At 41.4% G+C, this 24,028-nt stretch overlaps 2 protein-coding genes across 8 annotated transcripts in view; one reads left to right on the plus strand and one right to left on the minus strand.

Annotated features, from left to right (window-relative positions):
* Positions 1 to 22,101, minus strand: part of LOC111551974 (glutamate dehydrogenase 1, mitochondrial) — a 38,045-nt gene extending 15,944 nt beyond the window's left edge. Inside the window, exons 1-4 of the mRNA XM_023226062.1 lie at positions 21,384 to 22,101; positions 5,966 to 6,046; positions 5,365 to 5,420; positions 3,677 to 3,740 (exon numbers count right to left, since the gene is read on the minus strand). Of these exons, the coding sequence (XP_023081830.1) occupies positions 3,677 to 3,740; positions 5,365 to 5,420; positions 5,966 to 6,046; positions 21,384 to 21,828 (646 nt within the window). The 5' untranslated portion in view covers positions 21,829 to 22,101. The remainder of the gene's footprint in view (positions 1 to 3,676; positions 3,741 to 5,364; positions 5,421 to 5,965; positions 6,047 to 21,383) is intronic.
* Positions 22,102 to 22,112: 11 nt separating this feature from the next.
* Positions 22,113 to 24,028, plus strand: part of SHLD2 (shieldin complex subunit 2) — an 86,690-nt gene continuing 84,774 nt past the window's right edge. For 3 of the 7 annotated variants that reach the window (XR_002734518.1, XM_023226055.1, XM_023226054.1), the window contains exon 1: positions 22,131 to 22,248. Coding sequence is in view for 1 of the 7 variants with exons in the window: in XM_023226060.1 (XP_023081828.1) it covers positions 22,128 to 22,248 (121 nt within the window). In the remaining 6 variants the exon portion in view is untranslated. Of the gene's footprint in view, positions 22,249 to 24,028 lie in introns of all 7 variants that reach the window. The other 4 variants (XM_023226053.1, XM_023226059.1, XM_023226060.1 and 1 more) reach the window with 3 other exon arrangements.

Here is a 24,028-nt window from a genome sequence, read left to right on the forward strand (position 1 = left end):
TGCAGAAATACTCCCCTCAAACGTAGTAAAAATAAAAACAACCTAATTATCTTGTACCTCAATTAAATGAACTATGGTATATCTATGCAAAGTACTAAACAGCCATTAAAAAGGGTAACTTATATCCATGTAAATTACTTGGAATTATCACGAACATACATATGGAAAAAGGCAGGTTTCATACAGCATGTATAACATGTTCCCACTTACAATTTTCTTTCTCTTGCCCTTTCTCTCTTCCTCCCCATATAGATATTGTTTATAACTTTCTGTATTATTTCAACTGTAAAATACAAACTCATTTTTACAAAACGAAAAATATAACTTAAAAAATGGTTAAACTATTAGGCTGGGCACAGTGGCTCACGGCTGTAATCCCAGCACCTTGGGAGGCTGAGGAGGACGGAGCACAAGGTCAGGAGCTCGAGACCAGCCTGACCAACATGGTGAACCCTGTCTCTCCTAAAAATACAAAAATTAGCTGGATGTGGAGGCGTGTGCCCACAGTCCCAGCTACTCGGGAGGCTGAGGCAGGAGAATTGCGTGAACTGGGGAGGCAGACGTTGCAGTGAGCTCCAGTCTGGTGACAGAGCAAGACTCCATCTTAAAAACAACAACAACAACAACAAAACCAAGTAGTTGCTGAAAAACAGATACATTCTTTTTTTTTTTTTTTTTTTTTAATTTTTATTTTTTGAGACAGAATTACACTCTTGTTGCCCAGGCTGGAGTACAGTGGCATGATCTCGGCTCACTGCAACCTCTGCCTTCCAGGTTCAAGCAATTTTCCTGCCTCAGTCTCCTGAGTAGCTGGGATTACAGGTACCCGCCACCATGCCTGCCTAATGTTTTTTTTTTTTTTTAGTAGAGATGGTGTTTTACCATGTTTGCCAGGCTGGTCTTGAACTCCTGACCTCAGGTGATCCACCTGCCTCAGCCTCCTAAATTGCTGGAATTACAGGCATGAGCCACCATGCCCGGCCTAACAGATAAATTCTTATATAGAGAACAAGTATGAGGCGGAAGTTAATCTTTTTTAAAAAAGCAACTTTTCTAACAGCATGTGACTAGAGTAGGAGATGAAAGGGTAATTTTGGTGTACAGAGATATAAGGGGATGAGAAGGGAGGAGACATCAAGGTCCTGCAGAACTTCACATAGGTGATATTTACACTCACACAAGAGAATGAACATGGACCTTTCAAAAGCTTTTCCAAAAGCAGAAGAGGAAGGAACACTCCTCAACTCATTCCATGAGGCTAGAATTGTCCTGATACAAAGACTAGACAAAGACATCATGAGAAAACTATACACCAATGTCATTTACAATAGCATTAAAAGGAATAAAATATTTAGTTGTAAGACTTCTACAATGAGAACTATAAAACATCATTGAAATAAATCAAGAGTCCTAAATAAAGGGAAAGACGTCTCATACTCCGCATTGGAAGGCTTAATATGGTTAAGACGGCAATACTGGTCGAGTGCAGTGGCTCATGCCTATAATCCCAGTATTTTGGGAAGCTGAGGTGGGAAGACTGCTTGAGCTCAAGAGTTTGAGACCAGTTTGGGATATGTGATGAGACCTTGTCTCTACAAAAAATTAAAAAATTAGCCAGGCGCAGTTGTGCATGCCTGTGGTTCTAGCTACTTGGGAGGGTGAGGTGAGAGGATTGCTTGACCCCAGAAGGTCAAGGTTGCAGTGACTGCTGCCTGGTACTCCAGCCTGGGTGAAAGGGCAAAACCCTTTTGGGGAGGGTGGGGAAGACGGCAATACTCCACAAATCGGTGTACAGATTCAATCAAAATCCCAGCCTCTTCTTTTTTTGTTTTGTTTTGCAGAAATTTACAAGCTGATGTTAAACACACGTGACAGGATCCGGGTTCAGACTCAGGTCTGAGCCTCAGTCTGACACTCTCTGTGGAAAGGGCAGTCAGGAAATAACAGATAAATAACATCAAATTTGAAGGTTTGCCTAGAGTGAGGGAAAAAACTCCCTTTGCCTACCTCCTAGGCTTCAATGCTGTCTGGGCCCAGATGTCAGTTTAGCTGCATCCTGGGTCAATAAGGTTTTTGCGAATTATGCAAATAAATCAAGTTACTAGGGTTTAAGCTGTGTTTTCTTTCAGTATTCCAATGAATCACTTTTTGACCTTTGGAATTATTAGGTACTTGTCAAGACTGATACAATCAAGCTGGAGATATTGCAGATATGGGCGACAAATATGACTGAATAAAGTCTGAAACCATTCAAGACTACTAAATGTGTTTGAGATTTAGGTGAAGAGGAAAGACCTTATAAAAATTATGAAGGCTATTAACAGGTTGAACATAACTTCGATTTGCCACATCTCAGAATCAGTAGGTACTCCTGTAAAAGTGTGAGGGAGGTAGTTAACTCATGTTAATTTATGTTAACAGGCTCCGTGCAATGATGCACAAGTTCACAGGAGTGCTGGGGATGCAGCATGTCAAAGGCCCAAATGCCTTTTATTATGAAAGATAGGCCAAATCTAGTCAAGTTTTAGAGTTACCTATACTTACTGTATTTCTATATTAGGTTATTTCATGACATTTATTTCATGACTGTTTTTTCCTAAAAATGAATCTGAATAGCTTTATTTCTTTTCTCTTTCTTCTTGAGATGTGGTCTCATTTTGTCGCTCAGGCCAGAGTGCAGTGGCACGATCATAGCTCACTACAGCCTCGACCTCCTAGGCTTAAGTGATCCTCCCATCTTAGTAGTTGGGACCACAGACATGCAACATCACGCTTGGATAATGTTTTCATTTTTTGTAGAGATGGGGTCTTGCTATATTGCCCAGGGTGGTATCGAACTTCCAGGCCTCAGCCTCCAAAAATGCTGGGATTACAAGCACGAGCCACTATGCCCAGTCTTTATAGTTTAATTTCATAGGAACTTGTCCATGGTGGGGGAAATGCTGAGAAAAGAAAGTAGAGAAAAATACACTTTATTTCCTATTTAGGTTGATCTTATTTTGTTTAACTATCCTGATACTGATAGGGCAAGTATTCTATTATTAAGTAACTATTAACATTCTATTACTATACTGATAGGGCAAGCATTCTATTAGGTAATTATTTATATTCTATTCAAACAAATTAGAGGCCTTTGAGATAAAAAAAAATAGGTTTAAACTGCTTGAAAAATAAAGAGTACATGACAAATATTTATATATCATAGAAAAGAATATTCAGATTGTGCACAAAGAACTTATAAACTTATAATAGTAAGATACAAAAACATTAAGCAAACGAAGATTAGTATCTTCAGAAACGTTGTATGTTTGGCAAAAGCTCCTATAACAAATAGTAGGAGGCCGGGCACAGTGGCTCATGTCTGTAATACCAGCACTTTGGAGTCCGATATGGGTGGATTACCTGAGGTCAGGAGTTCAAGACCAGCCTGACCAACATGGCAAAACCCCATCTCTAGTAAAAATACAAAAATCAGCTGGGTGTGGTGGCACACACCTGTAATCTCAGCTACTTGGGAGGCTGAGACAAGAGAACTGCTTGAACCCAGGAGGCAGATGAGATCATACCACTGCACTCCAGTCTGGGCAAAAGAGTGAGACTCTGTCTCACAAAAAAAAAAAAAAAAAAATTTTTAGATGTTCCCACTTTATACCAAAATCTATGTGGCTACACATACCAATAAAGCCCTTCTTTGCTAGCTCCATGGTGAACCTCCTTGTGATCTTTTCCAATTCATTATCCTGTAAAATAAGAAAACAAAAATGAAAGAAAAAATTGATATAAAAATTACTTGAGATTATAGCTAGCATCTTACTATTTATAGTACATTTTCATATGTCTTCTCATGTAATCCTTAGAACAACTCATAAAGTAGGCATTGCCATTTTAAAGGTGAGAAAACAAGGGATCAAAAAAGTAGATTATAAAAACAAGATAGTAGAACTAGGGCTCAAATTCCCATTCTACTAATTCCCCACTGAAAAACACACTCAATTTTTTTTTTTTTTTTGAGATGGAGTCTCGCTCTGTCGTCCAGGCTGGAGTGCAGTGACCGGATCCCAGCTCACTGCAAGCTCCTCCTCCCAGGTTTACGCCATTCTCCTGCCTCAGCCTCCTGAGTAGCTGGGACTACAGGCGCCCGCCACCACGCCCGGCTAATTTTTTGTATGGTTTTTAGTAGAGACGGGGTTTCACCATGTTAGCCAGGATGGTCTCGATCTCCTGACCTTGTGATCCGCCCGTCTCGGCCTCCCAAAGTGTTGGGATTACAGACTCGAGCCACCGCGCCCGGCCTCACACTAAATCTTAATTAAGATTAATTGAAATATAATTATATTCCATTTAAATGGTGAATTTTAAAGAGAATAAAAATCATATGCATTTATGTTTGAATACAGATAATTTAGTATTATGTAAAGCATGGTGACAACCAGTTTGAATTAACTGACTGGATAAAAAGTAAGGTTTTCATAGTCTTAATTAAGATATTTGTCACTAGAATGAGATCCTGACATAATAACTTCAGATCACAGTAATACTTTTTTTCTTTTTGAGACAGAGTCTTGCTCTGTTGCCCAGGCTAGAGTGCAGCGGAGAAATCTCGGCTCACTACAATCTCCACCTCCCGGGTTCAAGCAATTTTCATGCCTGAGCCTCCTGAGTAGCTGGGATTACAGGTATGCACCAATACACCTGGCTAATCAGATCACAGTAATTCTTAAATATGGGTGTAAGTGTCTAACAATATGAAGATATTAATTAATTAAGAAAATAATAAAACAAAAAGCAAAAAAGTAGAACAAAAGACTCATTAAAAACAAAACCAAACAAAACAGAAAATGATAAAGGATATAGATATTAAGTAGGTGATCTTTATATGGCAAAACACTCAATGAGTTAATTCTTTACATTTTTCTATTTCATTTGAAAAGCAATGGGGACTACTGATCTCACTGATATAGGGGATACAGAGAAGTCCAGTAATTTCAAGTCCTTCATAAATGCACTGTGTGCACAAATGTCACTTTGAGGCCGGGTGTGGTGGCTCACGCCTGCAATCCTCGCACTCTGGGAGGCCGAGGCAGGCGGATCACCTGAGGTCAGGAGTTCAAGACCAGCCTGGCCAACATGGTGAAATCCCCTCTCTACTAAAAATACAAAAATTAGTTGGGCATGGTGACATGCACCTGTAATCCTAGTTACGGATCAAGGAGAATCGCTTGAACCCAGGAGGTGGAGGTTGCAGTGAGCTGAGATCGCGCCATTTTACTCCAGCCTAGGCAACAGAGCAAGACTCTGTCTCAAAAAAAAAAAAAAAAAAAAAAAAAACCAACAAAAAAAAACAAGTATCACTTTCATACTTACAGTATAGCTCTTGGGATTGATCTTAACACCAGCTTTAGCACCCCCAAACGGCACATCTGAAAGAGAAGGCTGATGGTTGCTATTCCATATAAACATTAAAAAAAGTAAAATGACAGAAAGCACCACACAGTATTAGAAAAACGTGATGCTTTAAGCTTGAATTTCTGAAAATTCAAGAAATAAACCTACCATCATTTTCTAAACTATACTTCAAGCAACATTTTATTGAACAGAAATTGTTCAATAAAATTGGCTAGCCAAGTTCTAATACATATTTAATCAGTGCTCTTTACCACTTCTAAAAGATAATAGCTTATCTACTATCCTTCTACTATAATTTGGTCTTATTTACAGAATGTGTTGAGGAATTGAAAACAAAGATCTAGACTTAAAATCCAATTAGCTCCTATTTTTAAAAATCCCATGTTAAAAAGAGGCTATATCTTAATTTAGACTAATTGAAAAATGATGCAGGTCTTAGCACAACTTAAAAAAAAATCAGTTCTGATAAGGTATATTTCTATAGCATCTTAACAGTAACCATGTGTTATGTTTATTTCCCCAGAGTTCTCATTAGGCAGCAAGAAAGGCGATCACTTACCAACCACTGCACACTTGTATGTCATCAGAGAAGCCAAAGCTTTTACTTCATCTACACTCACGTCAGTGCTGTAACGGATACCTGGTGGTGTTTTAAAAAAAAATGTGTTGGGGTGGGTGAGAAAGAAGGGGATATATTTAGAACAAACTTAACTATGATTTCACAAGACAAACATCACTCTGCAATGAGTTTTTTTACACTTTCCAGAAGGCATTTTTATGTTCCTTTTACCTTTGATTTGGGTGACATGGTTGCAGGGAATTCAAGAATTCAGCTTGCTTTCTCTGGCGGGTGGGGGGGTAGGGGTGGTTGGGGTGTAGTGGCACAGACATGGCTTACTGTAGCCTCAACCTCCTGGGCTCAGGTAATCCTCCCACCTTGGCCTCCTGAGTAGCTGGGACCACAAGCGCATGCCACCATGCCCAGCTAATTTTTGAATTTTTTGTAGAGACAGGATCTCATCATGTTGCCCAGGCTGGTCTCAAACTCCTGGGCTCAAGTGATCCTCCCACCTTGGCATCCCAAAGTGCTGGGATTACAGTTATGAGCCACTGTGCCTGGCAAGAATTCTGCTTTCTGATAATTCAGAAACACTGGCAATGAACAGTCACCAGGTTCAAAATACCGTATGTCTAAACAGAGGTTTTGGCTTCAAATGGGTATACTGAAAGAGATCCTTACCTGTTATTCTCCTCACCCACGGCCAACCTCTTTCAATTTGAAGATCAGAAAGCCATTTTCCCTTCCTGAGGCTGAGTGATTCCCTTCACCACTACTGTAAGAAGGGGAGGTAGCCAAGCAGACAGGTGCTAGTGCCCCTGTATCTTGTAGCCATTAGGTGTTGGTATAGGGGATACAGGAAGTAGGGCTGCCCACTGCTTTGGCTTTAGGGGTCTTGGTCAATTACCCTTCCAAGTTTTGGAGTGCTAAGCCACCTTTCTTTCTCTATAGTCCATTGCTTCGCAAACCCAAGGAGGAAAGTCCGAGCGGGGTCGACATTTGACTGCACAGTGCTTGGGGCACTGTGTGTTTGTGTGTGAAGGATACCCACAAGAAGCTGCAGCATTTTTTTCTACCCCCCCCCACTCCCAATGGATTCAGCACCTCTCGAAGGGCTGGGTGCGATTTCCACTGGGAGTCACAGGTAAGTAATGGGAGCCCCAGGGACATCTCTTTTAAAGAATTCTGAGAATAAAATTTTTTCAGGTAGAAAATATACAATATCTCATGGACTGGCAGTTTGAGAGAACCTCCCTAGTCAATTTTAAAAGCTAGTTTTTTATATGTTTCTGAAAACATCAACCTTAATATTGATCATGTTATAAGAGAATTTATTTATTGTACACATGATCATAAAGAGCATATTCTGAAGCTGAGCATACTTATTTCGTCTACTGTAAAAACAACAAATTATACTTAGGAGTATGTGCTTAGAACTGTATCTTGTATATAATTGATTCTCAAATTGTGAAATAAATGTACTCATTATTAAACTTTTAGTATGCAAAATTACAGGTAATTTTTCTAGCACACAGCAGATATCTGTATAGCTCACTCCCCCATTTCATTCAGGTCTCTGTTAAAAACTTCATTCTGAGAGGCTCTCCCTGACCATTGTATTTAAAAGAGCACCTCTTTCTCACCCCCCGTTTCCTGCCTCTCCTACCTTACTTGTTTCTTCATATAGTTTATTATTACTGACTTTGCATTATACATGTGTTTATTATCTGGCTTCCCTACCTGGCGAATTAGCACCATGAGGGCAGACTTTGTTTTGTTCGCTGCTTTAATTTCTGGTTCCTAACATAGAAAATGGCATATATTAGGCACTCAAATACATGCTGAATAAATATACAAATATTCTGACTCTTAAAATTTAAAAAAGAAAAGCTACGGCCACAAAAAATTTTGACATACATGTAAGTTTTAAATAACTTACCATAAGCCTCCACGCATATCATGAAAGGACTCAAAGTATACAAAATTGGGGATGGGGGTGATGGGGAGATGATGGTCAAAGGGTACAAAGCCTCAATTAGGTAGGAGGGGTAAGTTTTTTGAGATAGATTGCACAGCATGGTGAATACAGTAAATAATAATAGATTATACATTTGGCCCAACGTGGTAGTTCACGCTTGTAATCCCAACACTAGAAGGCTGAGGTGGGAGGATCACTCGAGCTCAGAGTTTGAAACCAGCCTGGCCAACATAGTGAGACCTCATTTCTACAACAACAAAAAGTACTGCACATTTCAAAATCACTGAGTAAATTTCAGATGTTCTCACCAGAAAAAATGATAATGATTTGCAATTGCTTCCAGTGGTGAACAGGTTAGTCAGCTTGACTTAATTATGCAATGTTGTATTCATAAATCATAAAATTACTTTGTAGCTCATATATATCTACAATTTGTCAATTTACAATTCAAAATATAAAAAATTTAAAAAGAATTTCCAGTCAGATGAGGCCCATAGAAAAGGAAAAAAAAATTGTAAATAATATTAAGATTGATCCTTTGTATCTTAAAAAAAAAATTGAGTTGGGTGTGGGGACATGTGCCTGTAGTCCCAGATACTCAGGAGGCTGAGGCAGGAGAATCGCTTGAGCCCAGGAGTTGCAGGCTGCAGTGAGCTATGCTCAGGTCACTGCACTCCACCCCAGCAACAGAGCCAGACCTCTTCTCAAAGAAAAAAAAAAAATTGTTTATACACTAAAACATGCTTTTCAAATTATTCAAAATGCTTCTAAGTAATATCACATATTATTTAATGATAACTACAGTAAGCCAGGGAAACGGTCAGGCATTGTGCCCAGGTCACCCAGCCTGCACCATCTGCTTGCATGGGGGACGCTAACGCTGCTCTCCTAGGATGGGTGTCTTGACTGGGAGGGACATCACACGTGGGGAATCTGGCACAGTGCCCTGCAAGTGGTCAATATGCAAATCTCAACTATTACCACTGCTATAACAAGTATTACAAAGTAATGGCAGATAATAAAGCAATTAAAAAGTCTAAACTGACAAGAGTTTGAACAAATGACTTAATAAGTTTATTACTTCTACATAAATTCACAGGAAGTGGTAAAACAATGTATTAATTAAGAACTAATATTTCTTCTCCCACACATAAATCACTTTTTTCATTGCTTTTTTAGAGCCTGTGGAAGTCATCACATTATTTTTAATTTTCCTTGCTTTCTGAAGTGGAGGAGAAGTTACTTTCTTTTAACTTAGAAACTAAAAAAACAGAAGCATTCAAATGGCAAGCCTAATATTCTAGAAGTAGATGCTATTAAAAATTAGAAACCAGACCCCTCCTTCCACACAACAGTGTAAACAAAATGTCCACTTTATTATAAGTCATGGAACGATATGAGTCAGAAACTGTGTGTATAACAAAAGACATGTTCCACTGGATGGAACCCAGGAATTCTTGTTTGTAAAGTTAAATTTTCTTTCCTAGCTACACCCATTTAGAGAGCTCAACTGCTAAACAGGGAAGAGAGGCAGCTTCACAAATTACCTCTCACACCACAGGCATTTTCTGTAGGCTATGAACCAATAAAGGTTTAGTGAACAATAAAGGTTTAGTGCACAGGAGGAGCTATAAAGAAAGTACCAGCTTAGTGGAAGAAGCCACGGAGCTGATAGAGTAGGGACAGGGAGGGGATAGAAATTAATGCCAAGTGATATTGCCTGGGCTAAAGAAGAAACATTTTCATTTTAAATTTCTAGTTAACCAGTGATACATGCATGTTTTTAATTCTAGAAATTGGCAAATATCGAGTACTGGGTTACCTAAACTGTTAATCTGAAAAACAAAAAATTTTAAAGTGTAACCATTAATAAAATACTCTGCAGCAATACTTGAAACAAAACAATCTCCAATAAGACATGATGTACCCACACACAGAGAAAGCCAGTTAGTCTTCCTTCTCTAGGTTTGGAAACCAAAGATAACTATCAAAAATATACTGTCACCTGAAAATTCTTAACTACATTCTAAGGGGCACTAAGAGATTTAAGTAACAGGCCGGATGTGGTGGCTCACGCCTATAATCCCAGCACTTTGGGAGGCTGAGCTGGGCAGATCACTTGAGGTCAGGAGTTTGAGACCAGCTTGGCCAACATGGTGAAACCCCATCTTTACGAAAAATAAAAAAATTAGCTGGGCGTGGTGGCATGCTCCTGTAGTCTCGGCTACTCACAAGGCTAAGGCGGAGGTTACAGTGAGCTGAGATTGAACCACTGCATTCCAGCCTGAGCAACAGTTTGAGACTGTCTCCAAAAAAAAAAAAAGTAAGACTATGCCAAAAGGAAGGTACTCTACTTAACTCAATGGATTCGGAAAAATTAGCACAACTGGAGAATGTGAAGGACAAAATGATGTGACATATACCTCAAAGTTCTGAAAGGCAGGGAAAGCCTAGCACTTTTGAATGCCTACTCACGTTCAAATATACTCAATTTGAAGTTGTTCAATAAAGTCAAATAATAGGTAAATACATATACATACAAGAAAATCAGAAAATCTTAAAATATTTAAGCCAAAATGAAGCAAGAAGGATCTTATGTGGTCTGAATATTGTCACTTTTTATAAAACCAAGCCTTTCCTCCTTCAGCACAGAAGGCTGAAGGTTTACAGGAGATCCAACAGGGGCACAGAACAGAAACTAGCAGGAGGAAGGAAGAGATGTTTTATACCAGAAATGGAGAAAAGTAAATTATGTTTTTGTATCCCAAAGTCTTAGAGGGTTGGGCATGGTGGCTCATGACTGTAGTTCTAGCACATTGGGAGGCTGAGACAGGAGAACTTGAGCTTAGGTGTTTAAGACCAGTCTGGACAACATAGTGAGATTCCATCTCTACACACACACCCACACACCCACACACTCACACACACACCTTAAAACTCTGTTAGACTCCATTGATGAATTACTAGTGTTAGGGATCAATTGGGTTTTTGGTGAACTGTAGTAGTAAGAGCAGGACTCCATGGCTGGCTAAGCTAGACAGTGAATGGGCTTGGTACACAGGTGTCGGCCACAGAACCGATCTCGTTAGAAACAGGGCCTAAAAATCAAGGCCACACTGCTGACAAAGTAATCTGTGCAGCGAGCTCACCAGAGGAAACTAAAGACACACCACCCATGACGTTTATTATTTATCAATCTCAGTCAAGCTGGAGAAAGGGCCAGGGATAGAATGACGTACATAATACAATGGGAACTTTTAAACCATTCCTTCTATTCTGAACAGTAACCGACTAAACAGTTATTTTATGTTAACTGGTATCCAGATGTTTCCAAAGAATATTAGTGAAATGCAGACATCTGCAACTATACAAGGCACAAAGCACCGCTCAGATTTTTAACTTAATTACCACAGATATTCCTTAGTATGCTCAAGTCTAATGAGCAGTGCATGCTAGGTTTCTCTAGGGAAAATAAAAAATCAAAAGCAAGAACTAGCTTAAGTTGCTATAGTGATGAAGAAAACAAACCAGCTCATTACTTTAAAAAAGATTCAGTGAAAAACCACAATTGACTAAGCTTGACTTTTTCTTCCTTTTCCTAGCTGACTCAAAAGCAAACACACAAAAGCCTCCAGCTAGAGTCACTGTTTTTTATAATCAATAATTAACAAAACATTTATGAAAATTCAAGTGGTTTTAAAATTACTTGAACCTGGTTCTCTTAATAGGGTTTGATTTATTCATCAGAAATCTAATTTCCATTTGTACTTTCTCACTTTTCAGGAACTATTTATTCAATAACCAAGAGTTCTACCAGAAGCACAGAACCCCCAGAAAAGCAAAAAGGCCTCAGAACAACTCTCAATATTCATACGATAACTGTCTTGCCACTCACTCATCAGATTATATTTTTTCATTTAATATTAATGTACTTCCTAACCCACAATAATATAGCGTAACTTAATTTAAAATGAGGAGAGGAAGGTTAGAAGCAGGGAGGAACTATTAATGACCACCCGCAAGTAATGATCATCTGAAATACTATGTCTCAGATAAAAATTCAGACATTCAGCACTGGGAAGGAGTACTGCATACAGAAGCGAAGACAAAGTATACACTTCAGGCTGGGCATGGTGGCTCATGCCTGTAATCCCAGCACTTTGGGAGGCTGAGGTGGGCGGATCATTTGAGGTCAGGAGTTCAAGACCAGCCTGGCCAACATGGTGAAACCCTGTCTCTACTAAACATACAACAAAATTAGCTGGGCGTGGTGGTGCGCACCTGGTAATCCCAGCTACTGGGGAGGCTGAGGCAGGAGAATCGCTTAAACCTGAGAGATGGAGGTTGCAATGAGCGGAGATTGCGCCACAGCACTTCAGCCTGGGCGACAGAGAGTGAGACTCCATCTCCAAAAAACAAAACAAAAAAAAAGAAAAAAGAAAAATTATACTTTAATTGCTTTAGCAGCATCAATATACTGTTCTGTATAAAGTAGGCAAATACCATCTTAGATTTTTAATCCACTGTCTAAATCTTTTACTTTAACCTGAATAAATTTTGAAGAGGTAACTAAGCTTTCTGGGAAGCAAATGTTTAGCTGATACTGGAAAAATATAACCTATTGACAGATCAAAGAAAAAAAGGAAAAATACTGTTTTTCATTAAAAATTTAAAATTATAATACATATGTATATATTTCTATCAAAATTTAAATACAAAAAGAAAGCTGAAGACTCCCTTGACTTCCACTTGTGACCCCAGTCTTCTCCTTAGGGGTGACTATTCTTAGCAATGTAAGTGTATATCCTTCCAAATCATGTTCCCTGCAATTATATATGTACATATCCATAAAACATACGGCTTTGTTTTGTGTTAGGTATTTAACTTACAGCCTGATGGATGGAAGATTATGCATTAAAAGGGGGGTTTTGTTAATTTTTCTTCATAGATTCTCTTATTCTGATCTTGATTAACAGTAACTTAGCTGCACTTTCACACCAAACAGGTCTTGGAATCTGAAATGATGCTAGTTAAAATGGTGAATATAAAGTTGGATTTAGTAAAAGATAAAAGTAACTTGTTATTAAAAAGGTTCAAACAGATAAAGGCTTGAAACCTCAGCTATCCAGTTTCATATACATTATTTACAAGTCTAGGTGATATTTGAGATGGGTCTTAACAGAGGAAGAAGAATCCTAGGGAGGGGGAGGCGAGGCATGGACAGGCAGAGAGACTGCACTATGCAAGGGCATGATGGAGAGAAGTACGTGCCTGGATTTCCAATTTTCCTGAGGATAATTTTACACCAGATCTTCTTTATTTTAAAAATCCAATCCTTTTTCTTAATAATCCTGTCTGTCCCTGATACCACCATATTTCTCTACCAGTCTCTCAGGCTAGAAATTTTGTAGTTATCTTTGCCTCTTCTCTCCTTCATCCAGTAAATCCTACCTGTTGGGAATACATTACTGTCCTTTCTTCAAAATGTTTTCTCTGTCTTTTCTTTTTCATTCTCTGCTATTAACTATTAACTTCAATCTCAGTTTCACTGCTGCCTGGCTTTCTGTGCCCTGCTAGGTTCATCATCATCCATCCAACAGACATAAAAGGAAAACTGTTTCTACTCACACACTTCTGACACCAAATGTGTGGGTTTTCCACACTAAGCAGTTCACCAGTTCTCCGCAGATACAACCTGGGTGTCCTGCAATTCAGTTCTGACACTGACTACTGGGGTTAGCACAGACCCCACAGCTCAAGGGCTCAGCCTCACAAGACTGTTCCCTACTTCAGATGCCAGTCCTAAGTCCTGAGTGCCCAGGGCACCCACACTTCTGTCCAACTTGGCTACAAATCAGGGGGTTCCCATGACCCCCTCCTCAGGTTCAATAATTTGTTATAAAGGCTCACAGGACTCAGGGAAACATTACTTATGTAAAGGATACAAATCAACAGCCACACGAAGAGGTACACAGGGCCATGTCTGGAATGTCCCCAGGGCAGCTTCTCTCCCCCCTGGAATTGGGAGTGTACCACCCTACCCATACACGGACGCATTCACCAACCTGGAAGCTCTCTGAACTCTCCCCACACTCCACCCATCAGTTAGGGTTTGCATAGAGGTTCCACTATGAGAGCATTACTGATTGCTGATTAAACTCCATCTTCAGTCCCTTTCCAATCTCCAGAGGTCAGAGGGTGGGGGTGAAAGTTCCAAATTCCTAATTATGATGGTCTTTTTGGTGACTAGCCCCCACCTTGAAGCTACCCAAAAGCCCATCAAGAGTGTCCTAGTTAGAACAAAAGATACTCCTATCACTCAGGAATTTGCAAGGGATTCAGGAGCTCTGTGTTGGGAACCAGGCAAAGAGACCAAATATATTTACTGTCACAAGTTCTTATTTCTCATTATTTACAAATGTAGTTTGTCCTCCTGATCCCCTTACACACAGTTCCACTTCCTGCCTTGGGTGAAGTCACCCCCTCTTTATCTGAAATCGCCTTATCCAACTCCTATCCAGCCTTCTTTGTTCCCACATCAAGACTGTCTGTCTGCCGGGTGTGGTGGCTCACGCCTGTAATCCCAGCACTTTGGGAGGCCAAGGAGGGTGGATCACATGAAGTCGGGAGTTTGAGCCCAGCCTGACCAACATGGCAAAACCCGTCTCTACTAAATATATAAAAATTAGCCAGGCGAGGTGGTGCATGCCTGTAATCCCAGCTACTTGGTAGGCTGAGGCAGGAAAATTGCTTGAACCCAGAAAGCAGAGGTTGTAGTAAGCCAATATCGTGCCACTGTATGCCAGCCTGGGCAACAAGAGCGAAACTCTGTCTCAAAAAAAACAAAAAACAAAAAACCAAATAAATAAACAAGACTGTCCTTGGTATCCTTGAACTCCTAGTGCAATAACACATGATTTAGTTTTTTTTTTTTTTTTTTGGTCATTTATTGACTGGTTCTAGGAAGGGAAAATGTAGAAACAGAATACTGAGCTAATGGCAAAATAAAAAAGACATAGTACAAAAGAGAGTTTGGAGTCTGCTCTACTTGGGAGAAATAAATGAAAAAAATATTCCAAGAAATAAAAAAATTCAACTTTGGTTTTTTAAAAGAACCCTCTGCATAAAGTTCAGAGATCTTGCCTGCAGGAACAAAAAACACACAATAGAAAAACTGATTTACTTAGAATATAGACTATAGTTCATAATAAAAGCAGTTCTTATTTGGTAAACCTCCAATATGAGTACATCACCCTTGGTTATTTCTTTGCTCTTTCTCTCTTGGCAAAAAAGAAAAAAAAAAATTCATGCAAAAATCCTACTGAGGCCCAATATGTACAAAATATTTTTTAAAAGTCCTGTGTTGATATATTTGTGATAATGACAAATGATAAAAGGAGCCATACTACTGACAACCTTTGTAATTTTCATTTGTCATCTTTCACATTTTCCTTCAGCCTAGAAGCAAATCAGATGAATTATGTCTGATAGACTTTCTCCAAGAATAATAATCAAGCGAAATAGCAATTCAGGATAAACAAAGCATTTTCTTAGTTTTTAAGAAAATGCTAAAAGTTTTAAGTTTTCTTAGAAAACTAAGAAAGTAATTTCAAAATTATTCAGTAGTAAATACTTAAAAATAAATGGAGTACACACTGGTAGAGAAATGAGTTGTTCTGGCTAACACATTAATCTCTTAAAACACCAAAGTCTTCAAACCTCTTTTGATGGAAAACTCTTTAAAATGTTATTTCAGGTCTTCGGAGTTGGGTGTAGGGGAAAAAGGTTATGTCATTTCTTTAGCAATTAGAATAAATGGACCTCTAGAGATATCATCTATGCTAAGTTTTATATGCAAAGTTGTTTGAATATGTATTATTTTCTAGGAAGATATGTATTATTTTCTAGATAGATATTTTCTATCTTCTAATAGCTTTTAACAGAAATTTCAAAGGTATCTATGATCCGAAGTACTAGGAAGTATTGTGTCAAATGCATGAGGTGGTTCTCAATCAGTGCTTAGGATGAAAAGCCTAAGATACAATTTGTAACTTTTTGCACGAATAAATCCTAGACCACGATTAAGGTGGGTGCTGGAATCAGATGCCCAGAATCTGAACCCCAAGTCCACTACGTACTAGCTGTGTCACCCTGCCAAAGGACACTTCACTCCTCAACCTTAGTAGCCACATTTGGAAATCAGGGACGACAGTGTATTGCATGAGGCATAAAAGCAATGATGCATGAAAAGTTCTTACATGCATTGTTGCTATGAGGCATAGAAGCGATGATGCACGAAAAATTCTTAATAAAATGCCTGGCACCCACAGAGCTGAATAAATGTTAGTCCTTGCTAATATTTGACCTCGGTGAAGGGAGTTGACCTCAGTGAAGGCAAAATGTGTGTGGCTGCAGAATCTTTCAGGTATAGTTGCCTTTTTGCAAAGATAATCGGAAGGTCTTGCTTGAGCAGCTCCTTCTCCTGATTTGTTATCTTGTCCTTAATAAAGCCTTTCCTGCCTTTATCAGTAGTATTTCACATATTAACAATTCCAACTTGATAGTGAACACCTGAATCTGTATTAATTTCTGCCTCTGGAAAGAGGAAAATACTGATTCATTTGGATAACTAGTCAGTTTTAGACAGCGGCATTAGATTTAAGATTGTTCATGGTTATATTGGGGAAAGGACTTGGGGTAGAGCTGCTTCATTTTTCATTTTGTAACTTTCATTACTATTTGATTACGTGAATCATGCATGTGTATTTTATGGGTTTGCTGAGTACAAAATTTATGGGCTATTTATGAATCAATGTGTTCTATTAAAGATTTTTCTCTTCATTACTTACATTGTAAAAGCCTAATTATTGGGTAAAATAAATAGGGGGAAAAAAAAAAAACCAGAATGGTCACATGGCAGAGACTAGTGTCTAGGATTTTTTCAACATCTACAGGTCAATATTTTAGTTTTTAATGGTTACAGGCAGAACCCTTAGTATTTTTAACATAAGTAGATAAAGATCGATTTTCCTAAGCAATCTGTATTATTATCAGTGGTAAACCCAATTTCTTCCCACTATATGCCAAAAGTTCAGCCTCAATTTTTATTTATTGTACTTAAACACTACAAGTTGTATTGAACTTTAATATATACTGGTGCTTAGGCTCCAATTTTTTTTTTTTTTTTGAGACGGAGTCTCACTCTGTCACCCAGGCTGGAGTGCTGTGGCCGGATCTCAGCTCACTGCAAGCTCCGCCTCCCAGGTTCACGCCATTCTCCTGCCTCAGCCTCCCGAGTAGCTGGGACTACAGGCGCCGCCATCTTGCCCGGCTAGTTTTTTGTAGTTTTTAGTAGAGACGGGGTTTCACCGTGTTAGCCAGGATGGTCTCGATCTCCTGACCTCGTGATCGGCCCGTCTCGGCCTCCCAAAGTGCTGGGATTACAGGCTTGAGCCACCGCGCCCGGCCAGGCTCCAATTTTTGATGTCTTAATTCTCACAAAGTATACTTTGGATAATGAGTGGGCAGTGTTTGTCTTCCTGCCCGTGGGGCTTTACTGTCAAAAGCAAACTTGCTAAATGGATTCATACACACAAGTGACAGAAAGACTGACAATCTGATGTATAGATCACTACCATTACCATGGGTCTTCACTTTCTAGTATACTTGGGAGAAAAGACGCATTTGGCTTCCATGAAATAAAAAGGCAAAAGGGCACCACAGTTCTGTATTTAAATGAGATGTATTAAAAACAATCACTTTGGGGCAAAGTGCTTTTAAAAGACATACACATAAATTACCTATCCTCTAACTGAACTTTCAGACAAGTCCTACATTAAATTCACCTACAAAGGTTATATTTTATCTGTGGCAGCAGATGCAGACACACAGTCACTTAAAAATAATAGAAACTGTGAGTTTATTCAAAGTTACCTAAGTTTTGATGGTTGTCAATTGAGTATAGCAAAATAAGTCAGAAACATTTTCCCCCCAGTAAAGGCAGAGAAACATCTCATTTTAAATCAGTATCAGTGCTTTCTATATTCTTCCCTTAAACAATGACATCCCAGAGGCTGAGGGTGTCTTTAACCCTGCATTGACCCTTGCATTACAAGATTCCACTGTTTCCTTCTGGCATTTTGACTTTTAAAAACTAGTTACTGGGCTAACATAGGGTACACTTTTTTGGGTACTAATATTTATAATTAAAAGACTCAGGGTCAATGTATGAGAGAACTCCATCTACGGTTCATCAACTATACGTAAATTATGATAATTTTAGAAAATTTTATGATAGTAGCATCAGTGATAGGGCATTTTAATAGTTTTAATATCATGACAACTGGGGGGGCAGACTGGAAGAGAAAGTTAATTGACTACTACCATCAATAAATTGCTATTATCAATCTGTACTTTCCCTCCAAACTGACTTTTAAATGATAAACTTCCTTCTAAAAAGGTAGACTGGTCTCAGGCAGAACCATAGCAAACCAAATACAGATAATTTACTCAGAGAAAGTTAATAGAACAATCTTTGATAATATTTCCAAACACACCAGAACCTTTGAACTAGTCTTCTCAAATCAGTCGCATATTCTCACAATATGCCCCTTTGCTAGAAATATTTTTAAGGCCTCACTTAAACTTCTCTTCAGATCCTATAGCATACTCTTTCTTTCAAATCCTTAACACAGACAAATCTAACGGCCTCAGGTACATGTGGTAACTGGGAAAAGAGAAACACAAAAACTGTGTATTATTAAATATTTACTTGGAAAAAGTACACATCAGCCACCAAGTCTTAAAACCATCTGCTTCCCTTACAGAGATTATTACTAGATGGTTGCTTGCTTCAACCTCAAGAATTTTAATTTAGAAAACTCAGGCATAAGGTTGCTCTTGAGGGCAAATGAGAAATAGAAAGCTGAAGGTAGGAAAAAGAGTGGAGAGAAGCAGACGAGGTTTTTTTTTTCTGGCAAAGAACCAATGGGAGAGAAAACAGGTTAGTGGGGAAAGGGAAGAATGTGCTAAAATATGCTTAAGAGGGAAAGACAGAATTTCATAGGGATTATCCAAAACATTTAAAAAAAATCTCAATCACCTAATATATTCTGTGTTTCTAAGACTACAGCAGGACCACAAAGGTTAACAATTTCTTAGACGTTAAAAAAGCTTTTAGAAAGGAGACCTGCCCCTCTTAGAATGCACATTCTCTGCAAACAAGGGTGGATAAATGGTTAGATAGATCTGGGGGTGTCTTGAACACAAAGCATGGAAGGCTACAGTACCCAAAGTTTGCTATCAAACAGTATACTGTTTACTAAGCACACTAAAATATTTAAGGGCTTTCATAGCTATATAATCTTCCCCAATCCAGAAAGCCTTTCAAATTCCTGAAGATAATAAATTTATCACTTTGTAGAGACCAATTTTCTTTGATGTTCTATCACCTTGCAATGCTTGCAACAGTGTATTAGTAACAATTCAGTTTCTCCACGTTTACATGCTGGGAGTTAATAGCATGCTTTTTTAAAATGGGATAAATAGAACAGAAACTTGTATCTTACACAATAGTACAAGCAAGTGCTACAGTAGTAACAGTGCTTTGGTATGGTTGACCCAATTTGTTGCTAGGTTCAATATTTTGGCATTAAAACTGCTGTGGCAACAAGAGAAACAGGACAAACTATGGTAAACGAGTTGCTTCAGTGAGTTTGTGGAGCTGCGACTTATAAAAACAGAAGCGGGTTGGGCATCTAAAAAACCGAAGAAAAAGGATTTCAGAGACCAAATCAGATCCTGCAGAAAACCACATACACTGATTTATCTGTACACCTTTTAAAGGACTGGCAAATGCTGCCAACAAGATAGCAAAAAATCAACTTCACGTCCGTTTTAAGAAAACGATGCAACTCAATATTTACTATACATTGCCTGAACTTCCTCCAACATCCTTATTTGCCTTTCTTTGGAGTCTGAACTTGTATTCCTGGTTTGGAGAATAAGGGAGTGGTACGAAGAAGGAAGGCAATGTAGGAGACTGATGGTATGTATATTTTATACAATTTTGAAGCTAGAAAGGAAATCAGAGGTCAAAGTGGTTCAAACATTGGTTTTGGCTGAGGAAACCAGAGCTAGAGGATAATAAGCTCCAAAGTTAAAACCTAGAAGTGGGTGGGGTCAGTGCAAATTTAGTAAATCTTTAAAAGCAACCTTTGTTCCCACTTCTGGGAATACCAGCACCGCTCAAGTTTTTCCGGCATAGAGCGGATTTCTAAACATCCTTAGAAGTCAGCGGGCATAACTGAAAGGGCACAGAACAAGGTTTGCTGAGACAAGGGTCTAGCCCAACATTCTCTGTGCTTCTCCGCCAATCCATCTCCAATAGGACTGCTCGCCTCCCTGGGCTCTTTATTCCATATAATTTTTCTTTTTTACAGTAGACAAAAGTGGTTTGTCCTTTCCATTTTAGGTTATTAAAGAGGTATGGTGCAATGTATTGGGGGAAAAAAAGGAAAAAGAAAGCTCTCATTTGCTCGAAGAAAGCAATCTGACCACAGAGGCCAAATCTACAGACATTCAATGATTTAAACTACAGGATAACCCGGTGACTACCAAACAGTATCTGACCCCTTTCTTCACGTATTATATCTTTCCTGAAGCTCAAATTCAGTGCTAGCCAGGACCAGTACACACCCCCAGAGCTATTTCATTCCATTGGCTGGCTGGCTGGCCACCCGCAGCCTACAACCTGTAGATTTACTGTCAGGACGCCCGGTGTTTATTTCTCAGAGATATTATATTGCTTGTGATTTTTTTTTCGTGTTTTTCCTTTTTTTGGGCATAAAACAACCTGTCAGAATGGGAAAATCACTTAATTGAAACGATTAACGCGTGATTAGTAAATTCTTTTGGTTAATAAAACTGTCTAGATTTCAAACTTAGAAGCCAAGTCATTTTCTATGTTCCTATATCATCTGTCACTTTTAGGACAGGAGTGAACAAATATCAGAAAATAATTTGACAGTTTGCATTTAGGGGAGAGTCACAGAAGCCCAAGAATACCGACGAGGCATTATCACACGCGCAGGTCATTCCCTTTCCTAGAAGTGTATTTCGGCAGGACCCGCCGTGTGTCACACAGACACCAGGACCAAAAGGAGACCGGTACAGCATCTACTCTGCAAGCAAGATTGACACGCACAGAGGCCCGGGTGACGGCGCGGGGGAAGGGGGAGGCCAACCGCATGATGGTTTTAAGGCGGAAAAATCACCATCCACAGAGCCGGCCACATCCGAGGCAGGGTGACCCGGGCGGGGACCCGGCCCGCCCCAGCTGGGCTGGGCTGGGCTGAGCAGCGGCCCCTCACGGGCAGGAGGCCGGAGGGGAGAGCCGCAGGGGAGGCAGGGAGGGCGGGACGGGGCCCGGCCGACGCTCACCTCCCTTGCAGGGCGTGCGGTGCTGGCTGTGCTGGGCCCGGTAGCCTTCGATGACCTCCCAGGAGCCGTCGTCGCGCCGGATGGGGAAGGAGAGACTCAGCACATGGTTGCAGGGCTTGATGATCCGCAGGATGCCGCGCACCCGGTTCCGCTTCTGCTCCTCGCTCTCCCGGGTCCTCAGGTCCTCCACCAGTTTGTCCTCCACGATGCTGGCGCCGCGGTCGAAGAAGCCCTCCACCATCTTGAAGAAGTTGGGGTCGTCCTCGCGGTCGGCCACCGCCTCGCTGTAGTGGCGCCGTGCGGCCAATGCGAGCCCCGGTTGCGGGGCGGCGGCGGGCTGTCCCCGGGCCCGGCCCAGCAACGCGGCCGAGTCGGCTGCCGCCGAGCCCACGGCTGCGGGCCAGGCCCGGGACAGCAGCAGCGCTTCGCCCAGGTAGCGGTACATGGCGGCAGGCGGAGCGGAGGTGCGTGATGGTCGCGGAGCAGGAGTGCTTTCTCAGAGTCTCCGCGACTAGGGAGGAAGGGTCCGGCGCGGGTTGCCCTTTTAAGCTGCAGCTTCCTGCCTGCCCGGCTGTCCCCTCCCCTCGGGCGCTCGCCACCTAACGGGGAGGACGGACTTCGGGGGCAGGGCGCCGCCCAGGGCGCCGGGCCTCCGCCTCCGCCGCGGCCTCGCCCGGCCTCGCTGGCGGCGGTGCGTGCCGGCTGGGCGTCGGGGGCGCGCAGGGGCGGGCGGGCTCGGCGCGCATGCTCGCGCGCCCATGGGAAAGGGAAAGGGAAAGGAAGGGAGGGGAGGGTAGGGGTGGGGCGGGCCCGCGGGCGGCCGGTTCTGCTGGCAGGCCGCACCCGCCTCCGGCTGGGTGCTCAGGTATGTGCACCGCGGGGGTCTCCCAGCGGGGTGGGAGGTAGCCCAGGGAGGTCGGGGTCGGGGGCTGGCCTCTGTGGGGCGCTGAGAGGCGGAGTCCCGGGGAGCGCGGCGCGGGTCAGGCTTGGCGGTCTGGTCGGGGACCCGGTCGTGTGAGTCACGGGCGCCCCTCCTTTCCGCCCGCGCGCCCTCGGAACGGGCGGCCCACCCTGGCCTGTCCTCGGGCGGCCTCAGACCGGGGCCGGGTGTGCGGATGCTGACACGTGGGCAGGAAAGCGAGGCAGAGCCGCTGCCGCGGAAGGCCGGGCTGAGGGCTAGGCGTCACCAGCCAGGGCTGCAGAGAGCTGCGCGGCACCCCGAGTTGGATTACGTGTGGCTGGCGTGAGCTGGAGTCAGTCGCCCACAGGCTCTTAACCACGCGAGTTTTTCTTGTCCCATTCAGCTGCTCCGCAGTATGGAGATCGCATAGTTAACGCACGTCGTGGTTGTGTTGCCCCACAGCACTGATTGTGCTTCACCTTTGCAGACAGAGGCTCCGGGCTGGCTCGGTGGCTCACGCCTTTAGTCCTAGCACTTTGGGAGGTCGAGGCTGGAGGATGACTTAAGCCCTGGAGTCCGAGGCTACAGTGAGCTACGATCGCTTCACCGCACCCCAGCCTGGGCGACAGAGGGAGACCTTATCTCCCTCTGAAATAGTGTAAAATAAGGAAACTAGAAATGCGATAATGCCCCCAGGAAATTCTTTCTCAGGAATGTATGTATTTGTTAAATGGTTAAGTATATGATTTTATTTTATTTTATTTTATTTATTTATCTGAGACGGAATCTTGCTCTGTCGCCCAGGCGGGAGTGTAGTGGCACCATCTCAGCTCACTGCAGCTTCCGCCTCCATGGGTTCGTTCTAGGGATTCTCCCCACCTCAGCCTCCCGGGTAGCTGGGGTTATAGGCAGGCGCCACCACGCCCGGCTAATTTTTGTATTTTTAGTAGAGACGGGGTTTCGCCGTGTTAGCCAGGCTGGTCTCCCAACGCCTGACCTCAAGTGATCCGCCCGCCTCCGCCTCCCAAAAAGTGCTGAGATTACAGACGTGAGCCACCGCGCCTTGCCTCAGTATATGATTTATAAACTTTATGCTATACGAGGGTTCAGTTATGTATTTATACATACTTGATAGGAAATGCTAAAGTTACGCATTTCTATGGATGTCTTTGGCGCTTTTAAAACTAACGAGGCCGGCACGGTGGCTTCCGCCTGTAATCCCAGCTCTCTGGGGGCCAAAGCAGGTTGATCGCCCTAAGCCCAGGAGTTCAAGACCAGCCTAGACTCATCTCTATAAAAATAAATAAATAAGTAAAGCTCCAATGACAGTCATTAAGACAAGCTACCAAACGCCACATTACTAGTGTTAGCGGTCTCCGTGTACTTGGGTGGTTTTAAAATGACACCCATTTGATCCGCAGAACGACGGTGCTTCCTGATATGTTCACGTTATTCGTCTTTTAGAATATGGAAGAGAAAGTTCTTAGTTCTCGAAATATTGTGTAAAATATAAAGTGACAACCTGGATCTGTTAAATTACATTCATCTATCTCAGTGTACTCTCGCAGTAAAAATTATCTTTTTATGCAGGTGGAACTTATATTTTAACTTACTTGCTAAATAAATCATTGCCATTAGTTGTATTTGCGCTGCGTTTTTCAGTGAAAAATATACTCTGACCTGAATCCTGAATTTTCATTGATGGTCAAAAGATTAAGGTATCAAATTTCCTTTTTACTAGATG

Source organism: Piliocolobus tephrosceles, chromosome 9, assembly GCF_002776525.5.
Source record: "Piliocolobus tephrosceles isolate RC106 chromosome 9, ASM277652v3, whole genome shotgun sequence".
Lineage (NCBI taxonomy): Eukaryota > Metazoa > Chordata > Mammalia > Primates > Cercopithecidae > Piliocolobus > Piliocolobus tephrosceles.